The sequence below is a fragment of the Anolis sagrei genome, chromosome 4, assembly GCF_037176765.1.
Source record: "Anolis sagrei isolate rAnoSag1 chromosome 4, rAnoSag1.mat, whole genome shotgun sequence".
NCBI classification, from domain to species: domain Eukaryota; kingdom Metazoa; phylum Chordata; class Lepidosauria; order Squamata; family Dactyloidae; genus Anolis; species Anolis sagrei.
In genome coordinates, this window is record NC_090024.1 from 183,163,010 (window position 1) to 183,185,081 (window position 22,072).

The 22,072-nt window shown below is 41.1% G+C and overlaps 2 protein-coding genes across 3 annotated transcripts in view; both read right to left on the reverse strand.

Moving 5' to 3' along the window:
* Positions 1-97: 97 nt before the first annotated feature.
* On the reverse strand, positions 98-7,893 carry TMEM125 (transmembrane protein 125). 2 transcript variants are annotated; one of them, XM_060773295.2, is made up of 2 exons: positions 7,701-7,893; positions 98-1,822 (listed from the first exon to the last, which is right to left on the reverse strand). In XM_060773295.2, exon 2 carries the CDS (start codon positions 1,506-1,508, stop codon positions 837-839), a length of 672 nt encoding a protein of 223 aa, XP_060629278.2. In that variant the 5' UTR covers positions 1,509-1,822; positions 7,701-7,893; the 3' UTR covers positions 98-836. The 2 variants fall into 2 exon arrangements, with proteins under 2 accessions (XP_060629278.2, XP_060629277.2); XM_060773294.2 differs by lacking the exon at positions 7,701-7,893 and adding an exon at positions 4,171-4,362.
* A 5,547-nt stretch (positions 7,894-13,440) lies between these two features.
* CFAP57 (cilia and flagella associated protein 57) overlaps positions 13,441-22,072 on the reverse strand; it is a 34,114-nt gene continuing 25,482 nt past the window's right edge. Inside the window, exons 16-22 of the mRNA XM_060773283.2 lie at positions 20,346-20,504; positions 18,905-19,048; positions 18,705-18,821; positions 16,634-16,768; positions 16,414-16,557; positions 15,569-15,701; positions 13,441-13,832 (exon numbers count right to left, since the gene is read on the reverse strand). Of these exons, the coding sequence (XP_060629266.2) occupies positions 13,621-13,832; positions 15,569-15,701; positions 16,414-16,557; positions 16,634-16,768; positions 18,705-18,821; positions 18,905-19,048; positions 20,346-20,504 (1,044 nt within the window). The 3' untranslated portion in view covers positions 13,441-13,620. The remainder of the gene's footprint in view (positions 13,833-15,568; positions 15,702-16,413; positions 16,558-16,633; positions 16,769-18,704; positions 18,822-18,904; positions 19,049-20,345; positions 20,505-22,072) is intronic.

A 22,072-nucleotide genomic window follows, 5' to 3' on the forward strand; every position in this document is an offset into this window, starting at 1 on the left:
TATAAATAGTGTGTGGTTTCCAGGTTGTATGACCATGTTTCTAGCAGCATTTCCTCCTGATGTTTCATCTGCATCTGTGGCTGGCATCTTCAGAGGATGCCAGCCACAGATCCAGGCAAAACATCAGGAGGAAATGCTGTTATAACACAGCCACACAGTCCGGAAACTACACAACACCCCAGTGATTCCAGCCGCGAAAGCCTTTGACAATACAATGTGTTCTTTGCCTTCCACCTCAGTATTCTGCCTAGGAAGATCAAAACAAGAATTGATGGAAACATTCACTGTGTAACCTAGATAGCCATATCCCTGTCTATATGTTTAGGTTTTTACATATCCCTTAACCTACATATTCTCCAGAACAGAGCTGTGTGCATTCCATGGTTCTGAAAATAATACCACACAGGCACAATAATAGGCATTGTGGATTAAAACTCACTCATAAAAGTGAGTTTCCAGATGTTTTGACTGCAATTGATAGAATGAGTAATCATAAATAAGGCTAAGTTGGATTTCACTGAAAAGAACGAGAAAGCTGCATCACACTCATTCCAAATGGAAAATCCTTAATTTGTTACCCCAGAAACCACTTTAAAAAAACCTGATGATTATTTTTCTCTGTGTCACAATATCTCACAGCATTTGGTGCTGAGTTGTGATCCCTGACTAGAAAAGCCCAGTCTTCTTTCTTGGCAGCATCCCAGCTCTGTAGAAGAAGCCCTATGATGCGACCGGGTTCGCCTCAGTACCATCTGTGCAAGTGTTAAGTAAAGTGCAAATGCCACTTCAGTGTCCAACTTCAATCCCACGTCAGCCACTGTCTGTTGGTTTGTGGATTAAATGAGATTTGCCATGCTGGAGGTAGGAGGCAGCCGCTGGTCAGCTGAGATGCGCCCAGATATCATGAAGACAGCATGGTTGTTGCCAGCATCCCGGCTCCGAGGTGCAACTGAACAGCAGGAAGTCCACATGAAATACAGGAGCACACTGAGCAGGAGGATTGCTCCAGAGGCTGTGAGCACAATGCCACTGACAAACATGCTAGCAAGGGGGCGCGGAGTTGTTGTGCTGGTGCCCATGCTGGTGGTGGACAACACTGTGAGCACTGTGCCACACACCAGCAGCACCAGGGCTGTTAGCAACAGCACAGCACAGTCTGAGGCCCCACCACTCTTCAGCAACTCAACCTGCTCTCGACTGCGAATGCAATTCATGTCCTGGATGGCAGAGCTCAGCAGCTGTTTCAGCAGTACCAGGAGAGCAAGCAGGCATAGCGTGGTGCCTACTGCCAGCCTCCACTCCCCAGAGCGGCTGCTAGTGCTGTACAGCAAGGCAATGCCACCTACCCCACAGGCCAGGATCAGGACCACAGCGACACCATAGCAGATGGATGATTTCCGGGGCTCCTGGAACCACCACAGCTCCACGTGTTCTTCCAGGATATTCCTCTGGATTTGGTTGGCATTGGGAGGGGGTCTGGGTGCCCCCAGTAGCTCCAACTCAGGCATGGTGGACACTTGCTTGGCTCATACACAAAAGGGATAATACAAGCCTGTATTCTAGCTGCCAGTTGCGGCTACAATAAGCCAGGATGGCAGGGCATTTCCCAGAGAGTGAAGTCTGCAACCCTCACTTTGCCCCTGTCATGGCAAGCAATGCTAGAGTCCAAAGGGAGCAGCCCATCTGTTTACGTTGCTTATTGCATGTGATCTGGGTTCTATACAGAAGATGTCAGACTCATCTGTCCAAGGCAGAACGTAAAGCCTGTTTCTGCATCTTGTGGCATACACATTTCCAGCTTCACCATCTTCTAGATATTTATCTGGAAAATAAATAATATCCAAAAGTTATAAAATGACAATTAGAAAAGTGCTTTTTTCTCTACAGAAGCTTTGCTCTCAAATGCGGAATGTAAGACTCATAAGAGCAGGTCAGTAAGAATGAAAATGGCACTCCCTAGAGGGTCAGCTAATAGCGCTGCTAGTAAAACCTGCTTTGTGGTGGGTAGGGCTGTTTTACTCTATTGCCTTAGATAAATCAACAATCTTCCTTGTGGCAAACTTGCTTCTGTGCCAAGGCAAGTAAGATTATGCTTTCATGAGTAAAATATAATTTAAGATTAAATTATCCCACGCTCGGTATTTTTTGGTGATTTATACTTGTTCTAATGGAAAGCAGACATCTCCAACCAGATGTGTTGACCAACCAATGGATTGGGGAAGTTAGCATTATATCAGTCCTTGCTTTTGAGGGCAGACTTGGAAAACTTTCTTCTGTGGCAGAAGATTTCCTGTACTAAGATGCAAGTTTTGTTATATTTCTTTAGCTTGCTTTTTGTATTCATTTAAAATGTGTAGTCGATCATACTTGAGACGTGATACAAATGAGAAAAAATGGAACTAATGTTACCTAGAATATAAATAACTTTCTATTCAGTATTAAATCACTACTGAAAGAAATATACAGATTCCATCATATTTTGATAGGGGTCCTCAATATACAAACAATTCTCTATAATCTATTTTTGCTGCTTGAGACTTGCAAAAAAGGAGCTATGTCCATAGAGAGAGGGCTAAGGTACTTAAGAAGAGGTAATTTTCGTATCAAGATTTAATCTTTGCCTGGAGGTTTCTGTTCTGTGAACTGCCTGGAAAGAAAGTTCAGATCTGTAGCATCATTTAAACATTATGCCAATTGCTGAGATATTTATTCATATAGGTAAAGGTAAAGGTTTCCCCTTGACATTAAGTCTAGTCATGTCTGACTCTGGGGGTTGGTGCTCATCTCCATTTCTAAGACGAAGAGCCAGCATTGCCCATAGACACTTCCAAGGTCATGTGACCAACATTACTGTATGGAGCGCCGTTACCTTCCCGCCGGAGTGGTACCTATTGATCTACTCACATTTGCATGTTTTGAAACTGCTAGATTGGCAGAAGCTGGGGTTACCAGTGGGAGCTCACCATGCTCCCTGGATTTGAACCACCCACATTTCGGTCAGCAAGTTTAGCAGCTCAGCGGTTTAACCTGCTGTGCCACTGGAGGAGATACACACACACACACATATATATGCTTTTTAAGCCATCGTAGTTTTTAGAACAATTCACAATAGCCCTTAAAGCTAAAACTGCAGGCAAGAATGAGAAAATTCAAAAGCAAGATTTCAAAGCTCCAAAGTAGTCAAAAAGGAAAAGACACTATGAAATTTAAGTATTTTTGTGTACCCAACATCACTGTGAAACATCACATTAGCTTTCTCTCTCTTGACATGCTCTGGGTTTGTTGGACCACAACTCCCATCATTGTGGACATGAAAATGATGAAGATGATGAGAATTATAGTTCAGTAAAACTGGAGAGATCCAGTTTCACAGAGAAAAGAGACTGGTGAACTTTTCTTGCTCAAAAGTAAAGTTCTGCACTCTACAAAAAATAGTAGTGTCATGTCTTTTGCTTTTCAAGAAAGCTGTTAACCCAAATACTGCTTCACTTGCTTGACGCCAAGCAGGCAAATAAGATGATACAGATCATTAGAAAGCCAAATAAGATAGTTTACATCTAGCATTTTTGTATAAATAGCTTATCTCTACTCCACAGTTCAGCTCACTTATCAATTATGAAGTGATGTGACAGGCTAGGAAATTGTGTAGAGGGAAGAAAAAAAAGCAAACAGAAGTACAGATAATGAGCTAACAAAACAAAAATCAAGAATGGTTTGGGGGAAAATTAGATTCTAAACAATAATGGTTATACAGTAAAATAGAAGAATAGAAGAATAACATTAAAACGAGATGCACTTTAACAAAACATTTGCAAAGTGCAGAGAGAAAGGGAACAGTCATACTTTACAAGCAATTCGAGACTTGGGAATTTGATTAAATTCTATTAAGTAACCTGAAGCTAGGGAGAGAGAAACATTACTGTTCATTTGCATACCTCACAAGGCTCAAGAGCTACATTGGCCAGCTCTAGTAAAGCCATGTTTATATTCCTAAAACAAAGCCTCTTCTTTGTGGATTCTTACAGTGGATCCACAGTTTCCAAGGCACTTGTCAAAGGTCCCACTTTGAAATTACTTTCCACTCAAAGCCCACGAAGTGTCATCCTACTGTCAGCACTATGGTCCAGGTGACTCTGAAATCATGGAGGAATTTCAAGAACTTCCACTCACATGTGCTGCAATCTCGAATACTCCTTTGGCAAGCTTGGCCCTTATGCAGATGGGCCCTTTTCTTGAGCATCGAACTCCATGGTGCTAAGGCTCCTGGAACAGGTCATGAAAGCATCTCTTCACTTAGCAATGCCCTGGCTTCTAGTACTGGCTGGCAGCAAAGACAGCGAGAGAAGCAGATACCCCACACAATAATAAAGCCCCATTCACCGCGCCAGCCTCACATGGTCCCTCATCAGCATCTGCCTCTTGTCACCAACTGGCTCTCCAGCTTCTTGGACAATAGATGCTTGCGTCAAGGCTGCCTTAACCCTTCAGGCACAACCTTTGTCAAAAGAAAATAGAGACCTGGCTTTCTGATTTTCTTCCCACGCTGATTTACGAATATTGCTTCTCTGTTCTAGTGCTTAGGACATCTTCTTTTGCATTTTGATGCATATTCCATTCTACCTTCCATTGAAATGAGTGTAATACAGGGAAATTCATGCAAATTTTGATGGACATATTGCTTCTCTGAACTGCATTTTTGTCTCTGTGTGTGGACGTCCATTCTAACCTGAAGGAATTTCAGCCTGGTTGGCTTGACAGCCCAGTTCCGCCTTAAAAACAGCTTCCTGTCCTTTTGTCAAGATGTGGAAAATCAAGATATATGTTTCCTAAATGTGTTGTTTCATATAGAAGGAAATGAAGCAACAATCTGTTTTGACTCAGAGCTAAAATAAGTGTGTCTTTTGTATTATAGCAGGTATCTGATATCAGATTAAGTAATATAGAGAAAGGGGCTATTGCTGAGTATAGGCAGAAAATATGTATCATTATGGGTAACAAAAATCTGATTAACTTCAGCATTGCTAAAATCAACTACTGTCCAAGGCTGAAATTTTATTCACTTCTATTTGGGAGGCAATAAGATTTACTTTGGAATAAGCAAACATAGGATCTGGTGGGAAATCTCTTTAAAAATGGGAGTGAATCTATACTATGGAATAAATGCACCCACATTTATTATATGCCAGACACAGCATATTATTTGGGAACACAGAAATGCTGGACCACTCTAACAACCACCATGTTAGACAACTCAGAGAAGCCATTGAAATCCACAAGCGTGTGGACAATTTCAACAGAAAGGAGGAAACCATGAAAATGAACAAAATCTCGCTACCAGTAAAAAGATTTTTTTTAAAAAACCCTCCAAAATAAAGTAAATAAAGAGCAACACTAAAAAACAGGGGAACTCCAGATAAGGAGCAATAATGGCCAGCTAACAATTCCCAACAAAGGATGCCTCAGGCAGGAAGCAGCCAGGTTTTGAAGCTGCAAGGCTATTCAGCCAATTGCAACATTCACACTTGCCTCCAGAGTTCTTTATCCCACTCTGGACATTCCAGAGATATATAGACCCCTTTTCCTAGTTTCCAAAATACCTCACAACCTCTAAGGATGCCTGCCATAGATGTGGGTGAAAAGTGAGGAAAGAATGCTTCTGGAACATGGCCATAAAGCCCGGAAAACTCACAGCAAACCCAGTGATTACGGTCATGAAAACCTTTGACAACACAGTGTGACAACACTTGAACTGCTATGGCTAAATTTTATGGAATCTGGGTTTTGTAGTTTGGCGAGCACCTGCATGCTTTGCAGAGAAGATGTTAAACTATAAATGCCACAATTCCATACATTTCGCCATGGCAGTTAGTGGTGTCAAATTGCATTAATTCTACAATGTAGATACAATCTAGTTTAAACTATTATTTGCTGCAGTATTTAAATGAATGTGAAGGATTCCCAATGTAAGCTGGTAGCTAAATATTCATGTCCTGTCATAGCAGATCCACTTTCTCCTGACCTATTATTTGACTGCTAACCACCGAAGCCTTCCTTGTTTCAGCACAATCAGGTGGCCAAAGAGGGGAGGCATCTGATCCAGACACAGCCTGACAGTGTCAGCCCAAGTCCCCTTCTCCAGCAGGGACAGAGCATGAGCTCACCATTAAAACCATAAGGAGGTTGTTCAGGGCAAATTGCCAGCTGAGGTCACAATGGGTGGAGAAATCAAGTTTAAGTCACTGGTAAGAGGTCCAAGAAGGGCTGAATCAATACACACACTCCCTCCCACTCAATATCCATCAAGCTGTGTGTAAAACATGAAGTCAGTACCCTGTGGAACCTAGTCCATGGCCAGTGGCATGCGATCCAAGTCCATGACCACATCCACATCAGTTACAAGTCAACAGCAAAAGAGCAGCTGTGTGCTCGAGGCAGTACTTGCCCGGGAGCGTGTGCTGCTCTTGGCACATGCAACAGCTCCGAACACTGCTTGCTGTGTTTTTGCTGGAGTGCCTGCAGCGAGGAAAGAGGACTACAGCCAGCTTGGTTGATCAGCTATTCACTTTTAACCCATATGGGAAAGAACTTCTGATGCTCCTTCTGTCCTCATCCTACTTTATTCAGCAGTGCTACTACTAACAAAGACAACCGTCAAAGGCATTGAGAGGAGGCATCACTTATTGATCCTATTTTCACACATGATCTCATTATAAGTTTCATCACAGCTGGGGAAAGCTACATCTTCAGGCTGCAACTTCCAAAATCCCTCAGCCACTAGCTACGGAGGTTGGACAATTTGGAGAGTTATAGGGTTCATCTACACTGTAGGATTAATGCAGTTTGACACTACAGTAGAGTCTCGCTTATCCAACCTTCATTTATCAAATGCTCTGGATTATCCAACACATAGGAGAAAGAAAGAACCCTTGTCCATTTTGGTGCTAAATTCATAAATACAGTAATTACTACATAATATTACCATGTATTGAACTGCTTTTTCTGTCTATTTGTTGTTAACCTACAATCAAAAGCATTCTAAACTCTATTAACAATGGAATTGAACAAAACATGGCACACAGAACCCCCATGACTAAGAGAAAATACTGGAAGGATTTGATGGGCATTGACCTTGAGTTTTGGAGTTGTAGTTCACCTACATCTAGAGAGTATTATTTGGACTCAAATAAGGATGGATCTGGACCAAACTTGGCACAAATACTCAATATACCCAAATGTGAACACTGGTGGAGTTTGGGGGAAATAGACCTCGACATTCGGGAGTTGTAGTTGCTGGGATTTATAGTTCACTGACAATCAAAGAGCATTCTGAACCCAACCAACAATAGAATTGTGCCAAACTTCCAACACAGAACCCCCATGACCAACAGAAAATGCGTTTTCTGATGGTCTTTGGTGACCCCTCTGACACCCCCCCCTTGCAATCCCCCCCCCCCGGGGTCCTGACTCCCAGGTTGAGAAACGCTGATCTAACAAGAAGTTTAGCTTAAATGAACGAGAAGCAGATAGAAATAAACATAGGCTAACAAGACATTAGTAACGAGTACAATGTGGTGGCGAAAGAAAGAAAGAAAAGAAAAGAGAAAATAAAGTTTTCAGTCCCTTAACCAGGAAGGAAGAAGGCAATGTACTGTGGAGATAAGCAGATAATATTTACTCAGAGGGATATGGACTTTACTCACTGGTAGCTGCCTCTCTATAGAAAAGCTTGTAATGACGCTCTTTCTTTTTCCCCAGGCTCTTGGATTTGCCTGGATGCTCATATCACATTCCTCTTCTCCTGGTGTTGACTGATGGGGCAATTTTCCAAATGTGGCCCGAGGATACCATTTAAAATTTGTCTTCTTCCCTCCCTGCTTGTGCCTGCCTGTCAGGCAACAGGTGTAATGCCCCACCTCCTTCACCTGTCTTAGACCAGGTGCTGCACCTGATAGGCTGGTCGCCTGTGCTGACCTTTGCCCAGGCAGGTACATTCTCTAGCAGGGAGAGGCTGGAGAGGCAAGCCGCTGTAGTCCTTGGAAACATTCCAGGCGGATGACTGTGTGCTGAGAGAAGCGGAAACAAGAGGGCCGGTGGAACAAGAGAGAGAGGATATACATTACAGGGTGAGTCAAGCAAATACAAGGCGAAGGCGATGCAAGTTAACCTGCACAAGAAAAACGCACTGCAAGACAATTGATGTCCTGGGCCTCTCCACGAACAGCAGTATCATATATCTGCCTTTTGCGACAAACCACAAAAGACAGAGCAGGCCAATGTTTTGGGTGCAGAATGCTGCCTGCTGCTATACAAGTTTGTGTACCATTTGGGAAATGGGTAGACATTCAGAATTTCTGGAAAGAAGAGCTTTCCTTGAGGATGAAAGTAAAATACACTTGACTGTCCATATCCACAGTTTCAGCATCCAAAGATTCAAACATCCACAGCATGACAATGTATATGCATATTGCAATAAGCAAACCTTGATTTCACTATTTTATATAAGAGTGACTATTTTACTGCACCGTTGTATATAATGGGACTTGAGCATCCACAGATTTTGGTATCCATAGTGGATGTGTGTGACTTGAAGCCAAACCTCAGCACATACGAAAGGACCCACTGTATTGGCCTTTGGGAGAAAATGTAACTGAATAAAAATTCTTTATCTGTTGTTGTTCTTGGAAGTAGAGAGTGTGGACAGGGTAGCATGTTGTTATTATTTGAAGAGAAATAGACATGGTTCCGTGGTTTGAGCATTAGGCTACAGTTCTGGAGACTAGGGTTCAAATACTTACTTGGTCATGAAACCTTCTGGGTGACCTTGGGCAAGTCACACTCTCTCAGCCTCAGTAGAAGACAATGGCAAGCCTCTTCTGAACAAATCTTGCAAAGAAAGCTCTGTTTTGCCATACAGTGTCATCTGTTGGAAATGGCTTGAAGGCACACAACAATTTCCTTCCTTTCTTCCTTAGGCGATCCTTTGTAGTCCAAAGATGATGATCCTCCAAGTGTAGTGTCTTGGTAGTGGATCCACATGTGACTGTGGAGCCCTTTTCTTGATCCATATGTTCTTCCATGGTGAAGACATCAGTTTCCAGGTGGGAAGCTATTCCTCTTGGCACGTTTCTCCCTTTCGCCCTCCATTTGAACCTCTTCAAATTCCACAGCACTGCTGGTCACAGCTGACCTCCAGTTAGAGTACTCAAAGGTCAGGGCTTCCCAGTTCTCGGTGTCTATGTCACAATATTTAAGGTTAGCTTTAAGGCCATCTTTAAATCTCTTTTCCTGTTCACCAACATTGCATTTTCCACTCTTGAGTTGGGGGTATAGTAGCTTTAGTTCAACTCATGGCCATTGCAGCCTTCCCAATACAGTACAAGATAGTCTTTGAATCATATGATAGTCATCCTCCATCATTTAGTGAGGTCATGTCCCTGTTATCGTAAGAATGATGTAAAAGGTGGCTGTACTTCAAAAGATGTAACACTGTCCCTTGTTATGTTAGGACTGCAGTGTAAATGAATTGTAGGAAAAGGGAAGTAATTATAAGGAATTTTTTTTGTGTCAGGAGCAACTTGAAAAACTGCAAGTTGCTCCTGGTGTGAGAGAATTGACTGTCTGCAAGGACGTTGCCCATGGGATGCGTGGATGTTTTGATGTTTTACCATCCTTGTGGGAGGTTTATCTCATGCCCCCGCATGGGGAGCTGGAGTTGACAGAGGGAGCTAATCCACACTCTCCCCAAATTTGAACCTGCACCCTGTCCTGCCGACACAAGGGTTTAACCCACTGCGCCACCGGGGAATAATAGGTAGCTAATTACTTCAAAGTTCTGTATATAGGTATCTCTGTGAGAGCAGGCAAGTATCACTGACATTGAGTATTCTTTCTGTTTTATAATTATGTAAGAACTATTGAGTAAACCATTTTCATATGTTTGTACTCCAGCAATCTATTCACCAGATCAGTCTGTTTTGTCCACATGTTCAATATACACAAAGAGAAAATATATGTATGAAGTGACACAGCTGGCCTTAAGTGCTAAAAAAGAGTGGCTGATGGTAGCAGTGAAAGAATGTCCTCCTTCAGGCTAAGATCTTACTTCAGTGAGTAGTTCCCTTCCTAGTTCACTTTGCCAGCACAAAGACCTTCTCCCAATGGCTCCCCAAATGTGTATCTGACCCCCTCCCATTTTTCAACTACTTTCTCTTCCTGGTAGTTGAATTCTTTTATAATTCATTTGAATTTTATAATTCAAATGAATTATAAAATAAATAAGTAAATTCCAATAGGTAATGTGATTTCTCCTTTGTACCAAGCTATTGGTTTCCCCTTTGCATATCTTTATTTCTCTCTTTACCTGTTTTCACTGCAACAGTACACGTTAATTTTTTTTGAAATGTTATCAAACATATCCTCAGATAATTGAAAGGAAGGGGAATTATTTTATTTCCAGTGGGGTTTAGTGTAATTCGTGGAGGTGTGAATCATCTCTTCATTGTACTATTCCTCATTCAAGTGAATCCAGTATTCTTAGCTTTTCTCTTGATTGATCACAAGTATTCAGCTGTTCAAAATAGACTCTTCTTTCAGATTGTCATTCCTGATTTAAAGATATATTTTTTAACAGGAAACAAGACTATGCTGACATTGCATTTGTAGTGATTTTAGCTAAAAGCAGACATCAAAAAGCAAATAGAGCATCCTCCAGGATGAAGAAGCAATGTGGATACACAGCCAAATTCTAACATGTTTCAGATAGAAATCTGGTTTGCTGCCTTAAAACCCCTACATTAGGAGAAAGGCAGGATAAAAATAAAGTAAATAATGAATAAATGATAATCCAAGACATAATTCTGAGTATGGCTAGATCTAGTCAAAGTTACCATTCTGCAGTTATCCTATTAATTATAATTGTGCAACTGCTTCAGACAAAACCTAAATTTCAATGTGAAATAGGTTGATTTGGACCAATTTGGATCAGGTCCGAGGTAGGTTGGATCAGCCTGCTTTTAATCTACAGTGCTGGTACTCCTGAAAGGAATTGACATGGTAAGGTGATGGAGATTTGGACTCTGCAGAGCGACACCTCCAATCTGGAGTACGACTTCCACCATCAATTTCCACTCACAACCTACAAGTGCCGGGAGTAAAAAAGTGAGATCACTGAGTTGTGCACATACACACACACATATGCCCTTTGTGGGTCTGTGCCCCCCCCCCCCATTTAACTGATAGCAATACATCATCCCTGCTAGGAGCCGCAGTGTGGCGCAATGGGTTAAACCCTTGTGCTGGCTGAACTGCTGACCTGAAGGTCGGGTAGTTCGAATCTGTGAGACACAGTGAGCTCCCATCTGTAAACACCAGCTTCCCATGCGGAGACATGAGAGAAGCCTCCCACAGGATGGCAAAACAGTAGGGTGTCCTCTGGGCAATGTCCTTGCAGACGACTAATTCTCTCACACCAGAAGCAACTTGCAGTTTCTCAAGTTTCTTGCCTGCCTCGCAGAGTAATATTTTGCTTTTGACAGTGGATTCTGGTCTTCAGCTGTGTTCTTTAGTACAGCTGTACTAAAGATAGGATTTTTAGATTTTTAAATCTCAATACAGATTTAGGATATGGGCTGCATAAAATTAGGTCTGAATTGGATTTTGATTGATATGAACTATGAACTGAATCCGTAGAGCTTTGTACAACCCTGCCACAAACATTCTTTAATGTAGGAATAATTTTTCTAGAAACTGTGTCCTTCTGCAGCATATTTGTGAAATGGTTTTGTAGCTTTGAGGTACTAGGCTCTGATCTGATCCCTACAAAAAGTAAGCCAACTTCTTTTGCAAATGGCAGTTTCTGAAGGAAGTGTGGCTGTGTGCCCACTCAGGCATGCATGACAAAGAAAAAACTTCTCACCTTGAAGCAGCATTTCCTCATGGTGGAGCTAGACCATTAGGGAGTGTTTCATTAAAGCATCAGTCAGAAGATAATTCCCAACTACTTTGTAATTATCAACAAAGGATTTGAATCATATCCGTTTTCATTACAAGATGAGCTAGTAGTAAACTAGTGATCTAGGATTTATAGGCATGTACAGATCCCATCTGATGAGGGGAGGTTGAGCAGGGTTAGCTCTGATTAGAATTTGTATGGGAGATGAATATCAGGTGCCCTGGGCTATATATATTTTAGAGGAAGGAATTAACAAAATTGCATCTGAGTATTCCTTATTTAAGATAACCCTATGAACTTCATGGGCTCATCATAAATCAATAGGCAATGAATTATGTAATAGAAAAATTTCAATAAAGAATTTTTTTTAAAAAAAAAAATCAATAGGAAATGTGAAGGCACACACACACTTTACAGAGAGAGCCACAAATTGCTAATTCTGGATAGAATCATTTTTCTTAAGGCACATCTTTACTGAAGACATTTTATAATATATTTTTAGATTTTAAAATTTTACCGAACAACATCCATATTAGAATTATTATTATGGAGATTGTAAAAATTAAAACTTAAAACTTGCCCAGGTGGCTAGGAGAATGAACGCATGATACCATGAACCTTAGTAAATGAGCTTGGCCATCAGGTCTGCAAATGACTTTGAGAAAACAGAAATATTTCTGACTGATTCTTGGCTATTCTCTCTGGAGATGGGGCAATAAACCAGGACTATGTGTCTGTGAACACACCCAGGTGGATTACCTATTTGGATATTTATAGATTACTTTTCTTACATCTGATCATAATGTGATCGCAAGCTCTTCTATATTTTTGCTACAACATTTTTTCAATATATTCTAATTTAACCTGGAATTTGTAACTTGGAGACAGACCGTAATAATAAGTGGATTGTGAAAGGCTCCATGATAAAGAAAGTAATTGAAATAGAACTTAGATGAAAAACATACATTCTGTGCATATGCTTGAGTGATCTGCAAGTAACTACAAAACTGCTTAGCAGAGAGCAATGAGCCAGTGATACAGTATCACTGATATGGACAGAGGAAGATCAAATATGATTTTCCTGGCAATTCCAAAAAGCTCAGTCCCTATTAAGTAGTATCTCTTGGGCCAGCTTAGAACAGACATACCAGCCACATGACCTTGGAGGTGTCTATGGATAACATCGGCTCTTTGGCTTAGAAATGGAGATGTGCACCAACCCTCAGAGTCAGACATGACTGGACTTAATGTCAGGGAAAAACTTTTACCTTTACCCAAGAATGAAAATGTGGTAGGATTTCAAGCCTTCTTGGCTTGTTTGTTTGAATCAGTGTTATGTGTAAAGGTCCTTTGCAAATAGAATTTTGCTTGGAGTTGATGAACTATGCTACTTAACACAGACAAACACGTGTGTTCAAAAGACCGGCTCCTTTCCCTGGAACTCTGCATGACCTTCCAATGTCTTATCTTGTCTGGAAACTTGCAAAACATTAGCAATGGACAGACAACCCAGTCTGTCTTCTTTATTATTTCCTTTCACCTTCTATCTCTATCCAGAATTAGTAAGGCTTTACAAACAATAACAATATAATCATCTGTAGGCTGGTGTAGGGGTCCTTGACAAGAGAGCAGAGAAGTTGAGTTGTGGTTTGGAGCTCCTTCTGCAGAGGTCACTGTAATTTTATACTACTGTGTGAGTCCAGCTCCAGCATGGGAAGTTTCCCACCCGACATAGGCCGGACCGCAAGGGCACTGCTTTGTCCTTCTATTAGCTCTCGGAGATATGCAATTTCCAAACGTTGCATTTCAATTATCCTCTCTGCTTCTTCCTCAGGATTCAAACGCAGGATGGCTGCACTTGACTGCAGATCAGGGGAGGAACCTGGAGGGAACAGAAAATCAAGTGCTTGAGCACAACAACAGAAAATATATTTCAGGGGAATGCCAGGATCGCAAACAACTCAAGATAATGGGCAAAGGAAAATACAGATGTGCCACTATTCTTAGTACCGTACTATAATGTGAGCACACCTGGTGCTAGGAATTGGTACTGCTGCTCAGTTGCCAAGGCCTGTATTGCAGTGGTGATGCCAGGGCTGTACAAACCTGCAGCCCACTGGGTGTTTGGGCCTCCAGTTCCCAGAACCCTAGCCAGCTTATTCTGGGAGCTGAAGGCCAACACATCTGGAGGACCATAGATTGTGCAGGCCTGCTCTAGACCAGGACTTATTAAACTTTTACTGGTTTTGATCTCTTTTTGCCAATGAAATATTTGCAATCCCAGATACACAGATTTATAAGTATATAAAATAACGCTTCTTCCTTTCTTCAACTTCTTCCCGTATGCATCTGTTCCCCACCCCTTCCCACTCTCTCCCTTCCTCCCAAATGGATCTCTCTTTCCTTTTCCCAAACAGCCCCCCTTTCTTCCTTTTCCTCCTCTTTATCCCCAATGCATATTGCCTTCTGTTTCTAAAACCAACACATGACAAGAATGCCTTGCCTCGTCACTTTTCCTTACCTCAGCAGCATTGTCTTCCTACCCTATGTGGCAGACGGCTGGGAGGCATTGATGGACAAGTCAATGAATATCTTCCCAAGAGGAAAGACTGGAGAATAAGCCACCACCCCCAGGCAGGTTGCAGGCAGCTGCAGCTCCTCCATTTTTATGGCCACATTTTTCATGACCCCAACCATTCACTTGGGGTCACAACCCCAAGTTTAAGAAGTTCTGCTCTAGACCCTGCACTGCTATCTTTCTTTGCCGTTGCCACCTGATAATCTGCCATCTCCAAGTGAGAATACATTAAAAGGACCAATAAGAAACATGAACATTCACATGCTTATCACATTTTTGACAATTGTGGACTTAGGCCAATGAAAACAGTAGTGAAGAGGAAGTCTTTCCACTGAAACGGCAGCCCTTTGCAAATTATTATGCCAACCTCTAAATCTTAAAATGTAGACAATTATACCCAAACTTACTCATGTTGAAATCAGGCTTGGGCAGTGCTTTACTATTCTGCCAAGCAACCAATCACATCCCTCATTTTGGGGCATGAAAGAATAAAGTGTGTGAGTCAGAGCCTTCAAGTATTGTCCAGTTCTACTTGCTTTTGTTTCCAAGATGGCAGAGTTTCGGGAGGGAGGAGGACTCTTGTCCTTAAGGCCATAAAAGTGAATGGGCCAAATTTGGTCCATAGTTGGAGATATTTCATCCCTGATATACATAATTCAAGTACAAAACATTTTGAAATGAGGGTCATGTATATATATTTACAATCAGTTTTATCTACACAAAGTTTTATAAGCACCAGCATTAGCAATATAGCTAGATTTTCACTCTGTAATTCTGAGGAAGGAATCATGAGCTCTTTCAGATGGTGCTGGACTATAACTCTTAGCATTCTTCACCATTGACTATGCTGGCTAAGGCTGCTGGGAGCTGTGATGCAGTAACCTATGGTGGGCCATATGTTAAAAACCTGAACCTGATTTACACATTGATCAGCATGGGATTTGTCACTATATTTTGATATAACACAAAAGGCAGCAAAATGAATGAGATGAAAATATATTTCAGGAAAGAGGAAGTTGAACAACAATAAAATTAGGCACCTGTGGATAGAGCTGGTTGTTTCTTGCGTTTTCTAAGAAGTCCTAGAGTAGACTGGAGTTCATGAACTTGAGTGCGGGTGATCTTCAGTTCTCTACGCAAATCATTTATTTCTTTGATGAGACTCACATTTTCCTGTAAAAGCAAGATACAGTATAGCCAGAATTGGCAATGTTCTATGGTATCCATATCAAGCCCTAAAGCAGTGGCTGGTTTGGTAGGTAAGACAGTGGCTCCATCTACACTGCCATATAAAGCAATTTGAAACTTTATTTTATGGACAGTGTAGATGGGGGCAGTGTTAAAATGCAGGACAAAAAAGTAAGTGGCTAAATGAAGCCAAGATGGTGGGATATGAACAGACGAAGAGCCAGAATGGTGTAGTGGTTTGCATGCTGGACTAGGACACACAGAGGCCAGAGTCCAAATCCCCACTCAGTCATGAATATTCACAACACTCAGTGACCTTGGGCAAGTAACACTCTCAGAATCCCAGAAGAAAGCAAAAGCGCCCCCCCCCCCGAACAAATCTTGCCAAGAAACCCCTGTGATAGATTTTTCTTGAAGCTATCATAAGTCAGAAATGTACTGAAGGCACATAACAACATGATTATGAAGAGATGAAGCTCTGGCCCTTGAGATCTCCACATCTGCCTGGCTTGCATCATACATTCCAGTCACGCATTGTTACCCAGTCCCTATCCTCTCCAGGTAACACCTTTCAGATCCATATAGAAATATTGTTCAGGCTGGAATTTCTGAATCATCTGGGTGTTGAAATATGTACAAAAGCACTGCAACATTAACCTATTGGAGTAATGGACCCCCTTCTTTCCTGTGCCAGTACCTGCATGATGCGCACATAATCTGCACGATGCATTTCATAATCCCTTGTCACCTTCTTCTTCAGGGTGGCCAGGTTGCGCTCAAGGTGCTCTCGCTGCCGTGTATACTCCTGGTGCAAGTCTGTGGTCACCCCCACAATCTCCACCTAGAGAAGCAAAGGAAATGAGCTCAAAGAATAAACACTATGCATCTGTTCCTCAGATGGAAGAACTCTCACTTACCATATCCATCCTCTGCACATACTTCTCATAGATATCCTTGATGCTCTCCTTCAATTTTTTAGGCTCCTGGATCAAGCCCACACAGTTGTGAATGTCTGTTTTAAAACGCTTGATAAGTGCTTCCATATCTCGCTCCTGCAGCCAGAGGAACATTAAAGCCTGTTTCACTAGAATGCATTGTTTGTTGATTGGGCATTACTGCCTTGGCCCTCACATATTTCTGACTCAACAGCAAGAGATTCAAAACTAAAGTATTCCCAACTTTTACTCTGGTCAGAGTAATACCAGTCAAATGCACATTTTTAATTATTTTATTGTTTACCTCACTCCCACCTTCCACCCCTTCACCCTGAACACACAACTTATACAATAAACTACAGAAATTACATTTGAAATATCAGTCTTAGTCTCGGTTTTTCCACTCCACATCTTAATATATTCTCTAAATAATTCCTAACTGGATCCCACATGTTCTTAATTATTATAAAATTTTCTATTTTGTCTATGTTGTTCAATTTACAATTTGTTATTTCCATATTTAACATATTTACTATATAGTTATACCAATTTGTTAAAGTCCACTTTGTTTATCTTTCCAACCCCTCACTAAAACAATTTGAGCACATACTATTACTTTGTCAACCACTCTTTCCTTTTGCACATTATACACTCCTGGTATCCTTGTGTGTAATACATTTTTATTGGCTATTATGATTTGAAGATTTAACATTCTATTAATTTCTCCTTCAATCAATCTCCAGTACATCGATTCTCTGTCACATTTCCATATCATGTGATTAAACACACCTCTTTGTTTCCAACCATATCAACACATGTCCTTTACTCCTGGTTATTTTATTTTGTCATATCAGGAGCAGCTTGAGAAACCCCTGGTGAAAAACATGAAAGTTGTGCAGGAGTCCTAAGTAATATAGCAAAGGAAAAATATAATGTACTTAGGGAAGCAAGAAGGAAGATGTTACAAAGATAGGTACAGGACTCCAGGACTCAAATGAACATTTCTTCATCACTTGATATTCTGCCATTCTATTATGCATTAGCTGGTAAGAAGGAGCCCTCGGTGGCACAGTGGGTTAAACCCCTGTGCCGGCAGGACTGAAGACCAACAGGTTGCAGGTTCGAATCCGGGGAGAGGTGGATGAACTCCCTCTTTCAGCTCCAGCTCCTTATGCGGGGACATGAGAGAAGCCTTCCACAAGGATGATAAAAACATCAAATCATCCAGGTGTCCCCTGGGCAACGTCCTTGCAGACGGCCAATTCTCTCACACAAGAAGCGACTTGCAGTTTCTCAAGTTGTTCCTGACACACACATACACACAAAAGCTGGTAAGTAACAGCTGAATTGCCTTCAGTGGAAAGTAGAGCCATGTATTTCAAGAGATATGGAGCAAATGAAAGGCTACTCACGGTTTAAAGATGGCACAAAAATAATTTCTTTATATTGATTTTTAAAAATGAAGATGTTTTAGGTTTAGTTGTGCTGCTAATACTCCTTTAGCACAAAAATATATTGGGATATATTGTAGAACATACAAATACACAAATGACTAACTAACTTTGAATGCTGAACAGCAGTTATGGCAATAAATCAGAGAACATTAACCAAATACCTACAATAAGTGTGCAAATACAACATATTTATTTATTTATTTATTTATTTCATTTACTTATAGCCCGCCCTTCTCACCCCGGGGGGGACTCAGGGCAGCTTACAGTGGGGGGCACAATTAGATGCCCAAGGCAATTCACAAGCAATACAAATACAAACAATTCAACAATTAATTAAAAACATCAGTACATAATAAAATAATAAAACAGTCTCATGCTCAGGGTTCAGAGTCCATATGCAAATGCAAATGTTTCACAGTATGTAAATGTTTCACAGTATCCAGAACTCCTGAGGCATATGCAAATATGCAAATGTGAAACATATGAAAATGTTTCACAGTATCCAGAACTCCTGAGGCAACAAACAAATGGACTATTTTATATCAGCCATTGTGACAAATCAATATCTTTACCATTCTCGTTACTTCTGCTGGACTTACCTTCTGCATCTCTTTGTGCATCTCACGGTCTGTAGCTCTCAGCTTTAGCCGTAGTTCTGATATGTTTAGTTCTAGTTGTGTGTTCTGCTTGTGGAAACGTCCCAGCTCTCCCTCCATCTACACAGAGAGAAAACTGTGAAGGAGACCCATGACCCAGTCTAAACAAGCCACACAGCAAAAACTGTGTAATTGGTTCTCACCTCCTCGATCTGCTCCTTCATGTTTTTGATATCATTCTCACGTGGCTCTATTTGCTTTTTCAATTCCTTTATTTTGTAATCTAGGACAAATTTGAATTTCTCCAGTTCCTGGTTTTTCTTCTTTAGATCATAAATTCGCTTCTCCTGAGAGAAAGAAACAAGCAATGTAAGTGGTGCCTGTGCTGGAACTGTACAAGTCCTAGTACCTTTGGCCAGGCTGTCTCACCCTCAGTTTTAGACTAGTCACTTTTATGCTAATTAGGGTGGAGTTTAAGAAAACCCTTCCTGGTTTGTATCAGTAAGTTGGCTCCCCCTTTGCCTGGGGAAAGGGGGCCATTTTAGATTAGCATAATTACCACCAGGGAATCTTGGGTGCATGATGTGTCAGCAGTTGGTCCCAGGGAGATCCAGGCTTGGACAAGACATTTCAAGTCAATTTAACCAATTAATTAACCAGGTGGCCCAGAGACTCCTATACCAGGGACAGTATACAAGGAAAACTTTCATGTATTTTTCTTCTCAGGAATCATCCATGACCAGTAGCTTCAGGAAAAATCAGTTATCTTTGAATTTTAAGTATGGGCTTTGTTGTGGGGAAATCAAGTTAGTGCCCGGGTGGAGATAGACCCAAGACCAGTTAATAAATTGTTACCATTTCATGAAATCAATAGTGTGCACATTGATTCCGTGGGGTTCCTTGCACAAACAGGAAGGTAATCCAGCATCCTCCAAGCTGACATAAAATTAGGACACGTTAATGCTAAAGTCATTTAAAGCAGCTTGGGTGCGAATGCACAGTGCCTAAAGAAATTATCTTCAATCAGGGACAACGGATGCAGAAGTGATTTGTGTGAAAGCAATTGTGTTGTGGAGATTAGAAGAACATGGAAAAAAAGGAATAGAGAACTCCAAGCTCCAACCCTCTGACTGAATGCCAGACAGAAAATCCTGGTTGAGAAGGTTTGTTCTTTCCCACCAATCAAATATTTGAACACCAAATTTAGCTGAAGGTAAAGGTAAAGGTAAAGATTTCCCTGATGTTAAGTCTAGTTGTGTTTGACTCTGGGGGGTGGTGCTCATCTCCATTTCTAAGGTGAAGAGCTGGCATTGTGTGTAGACACCTCCAAGGTCATGTGGCTAGCATGACTGCATGGAGCACCATTGCCTTCCCGCAGGAGCGGTACCTATTGATCTACTCACACTTGCATGTTATCGAACCGCTAGGTTGGAAAAATCTGGGCCTAACAGCGGGAGCTCATCACTCTCCCCAAATTCGAACCACAAACCTTTCGGTCAGCAAGTTCAACAACTCAGCGGCTAAACCCGCTGCGCCACCAGGGGGCCCAAACCTGGCGTCACGGCGGGTTACAGCTGAAAGTAATGGTTTGGAAAAAAAGAAACCTGAATACGAAGCATAGCCAACCCTCTCCAGGAACTTCACCTTGTCTTGGATGGTTTCATCTCTTTCCTGAATCTCTCTTTTCAGTCCCAGGATGTCCTTCTCTAAGGCCTTAATAATTCCTTGCAGTTTCTGTATCTCCAGCTTCAATCCTTCAATGTCACTGCAGCGTTCTTCAATCTCTTTCTGGAGACTGTTGAACTAGTGAGAAAAAGATATTTTATTTGTCAGGCTGCAGCTACTTTACCACTATGTCACTCAGTAATAGTAACATGAATTACAGGCAAGAACCAATCAAATCAAACTTAATGTCTCAATTTCCTTGTAGAAAGATATAAGAGACTATTAATCACACCAAAAATAGATTTTTACCAAGTAAGGTAAAGGTAAAAGTTTCCCCTGACATTAAGTCTAGTCTTGTCCGACTCTGGGGGGGGGGGGGGGGGGTGCTCATCTCCATTTCTAAGCTGAGGAGCCAGCTTTGTCTGTAGACACCTCTAAAGTCATGTGGCAAACATGACTGCATGGAGGGCTGTTACCTTCCCGTAGAAGCAGTACCTATTGATCTACTCACATTTGCATGTTTTTGAACTGCTAGGTTGGCAGAAGCTGGGCATAACAGTGGGAACTCACCCCGCTCCTCAGAGTTGAACTGCCAACCTTTTGGTCAGCAAGTTCATCATCTCAGTGGGTTAACCTGCTGTGCCAACATGGGGATTGTAAAGTATATACCAGATTTGGATCTTGCAGATTGTATCTCTCAATATAAGTCTGCCTGGACCTTGGATCCACAAGAGAGGCCCTTCTCTAGGTCCTGCCATCTTCACCAGTATGGGAACAAGAGAGAGGGCTTTATGAATAGCTGCATCAACACTTTGGAAATCCCCCCCTAAGGAGGCAGGAATTGTCCCTTCTTGCTCTCCTTCTGTTGATAAGCAAAAATATAGGATTGAAAAGGGGCAGTAAAAGCTATATTGTTGAATTGTATTGTTTTTATAATCTTTTAAAGCATATGTTTTCAATATGTTGTAGTTACAATCTTTTAAATGTGTAAACTGCTTTGAGGGGGAAAAGGTAGGATATGAATCAAACTGCTGTTGATAATAATATGTATAATGTGAAAGGTAAAGCCCCGAGAGACCTCTGCTCTATTATTTCAAAGCAACTCCAGGTAGATACTTGTTCCAAACAACTGTGCATTATATTTATTTATTTACAGTGTTTATATACCGCTTTTCTCACCCCTGGGAGGACTCAAAACGGTTTACAAAATAATGACAAAATTCAATGCTTTACATACATACACCAAATCATAAATCAAGCAACATATGACTAAGCATAAAATACATTCGGACAAATTCTCCATAAGATAATAGGACATTTAAACATGAATTATAAAAATTAAAAACACCTAATAAAAACATTAAAATCACATGATCGAAACTCGTAGACTAGGCCCTTCCAAATGTCGAATATACATATTCCATATTTACTTCTTGTACTGTGTTACTTTACCTTATATCTCCCACAAAAAAATAAGTTGTATTAAGTATGCCTGGGATAATAAACCATTGTGATTTAATACATTCAAAGTATGCATGTGTGTATACACAGGCAACTTTACTTGATTTATTATTTTATTTACTCTTGCCTTATATATGCAATTACACATAACCTGAATTGTTAGTTTGGCAGTAGATAAAGTGGCATTTGAATATTATACAAATATATACAAATAAACAAAGAGCATGACAACCCCAAAAGCTGAG

Excerpts from the sequence above, each read along its gene's own strand:
- TMEM125 (XM_060773295.2), bottom strand. The coding sequence starts at position 1,508 with ATGCCTGAGTTGGAGCTACTGGGGGCACCCAGACCCCCTCCCAATGCC.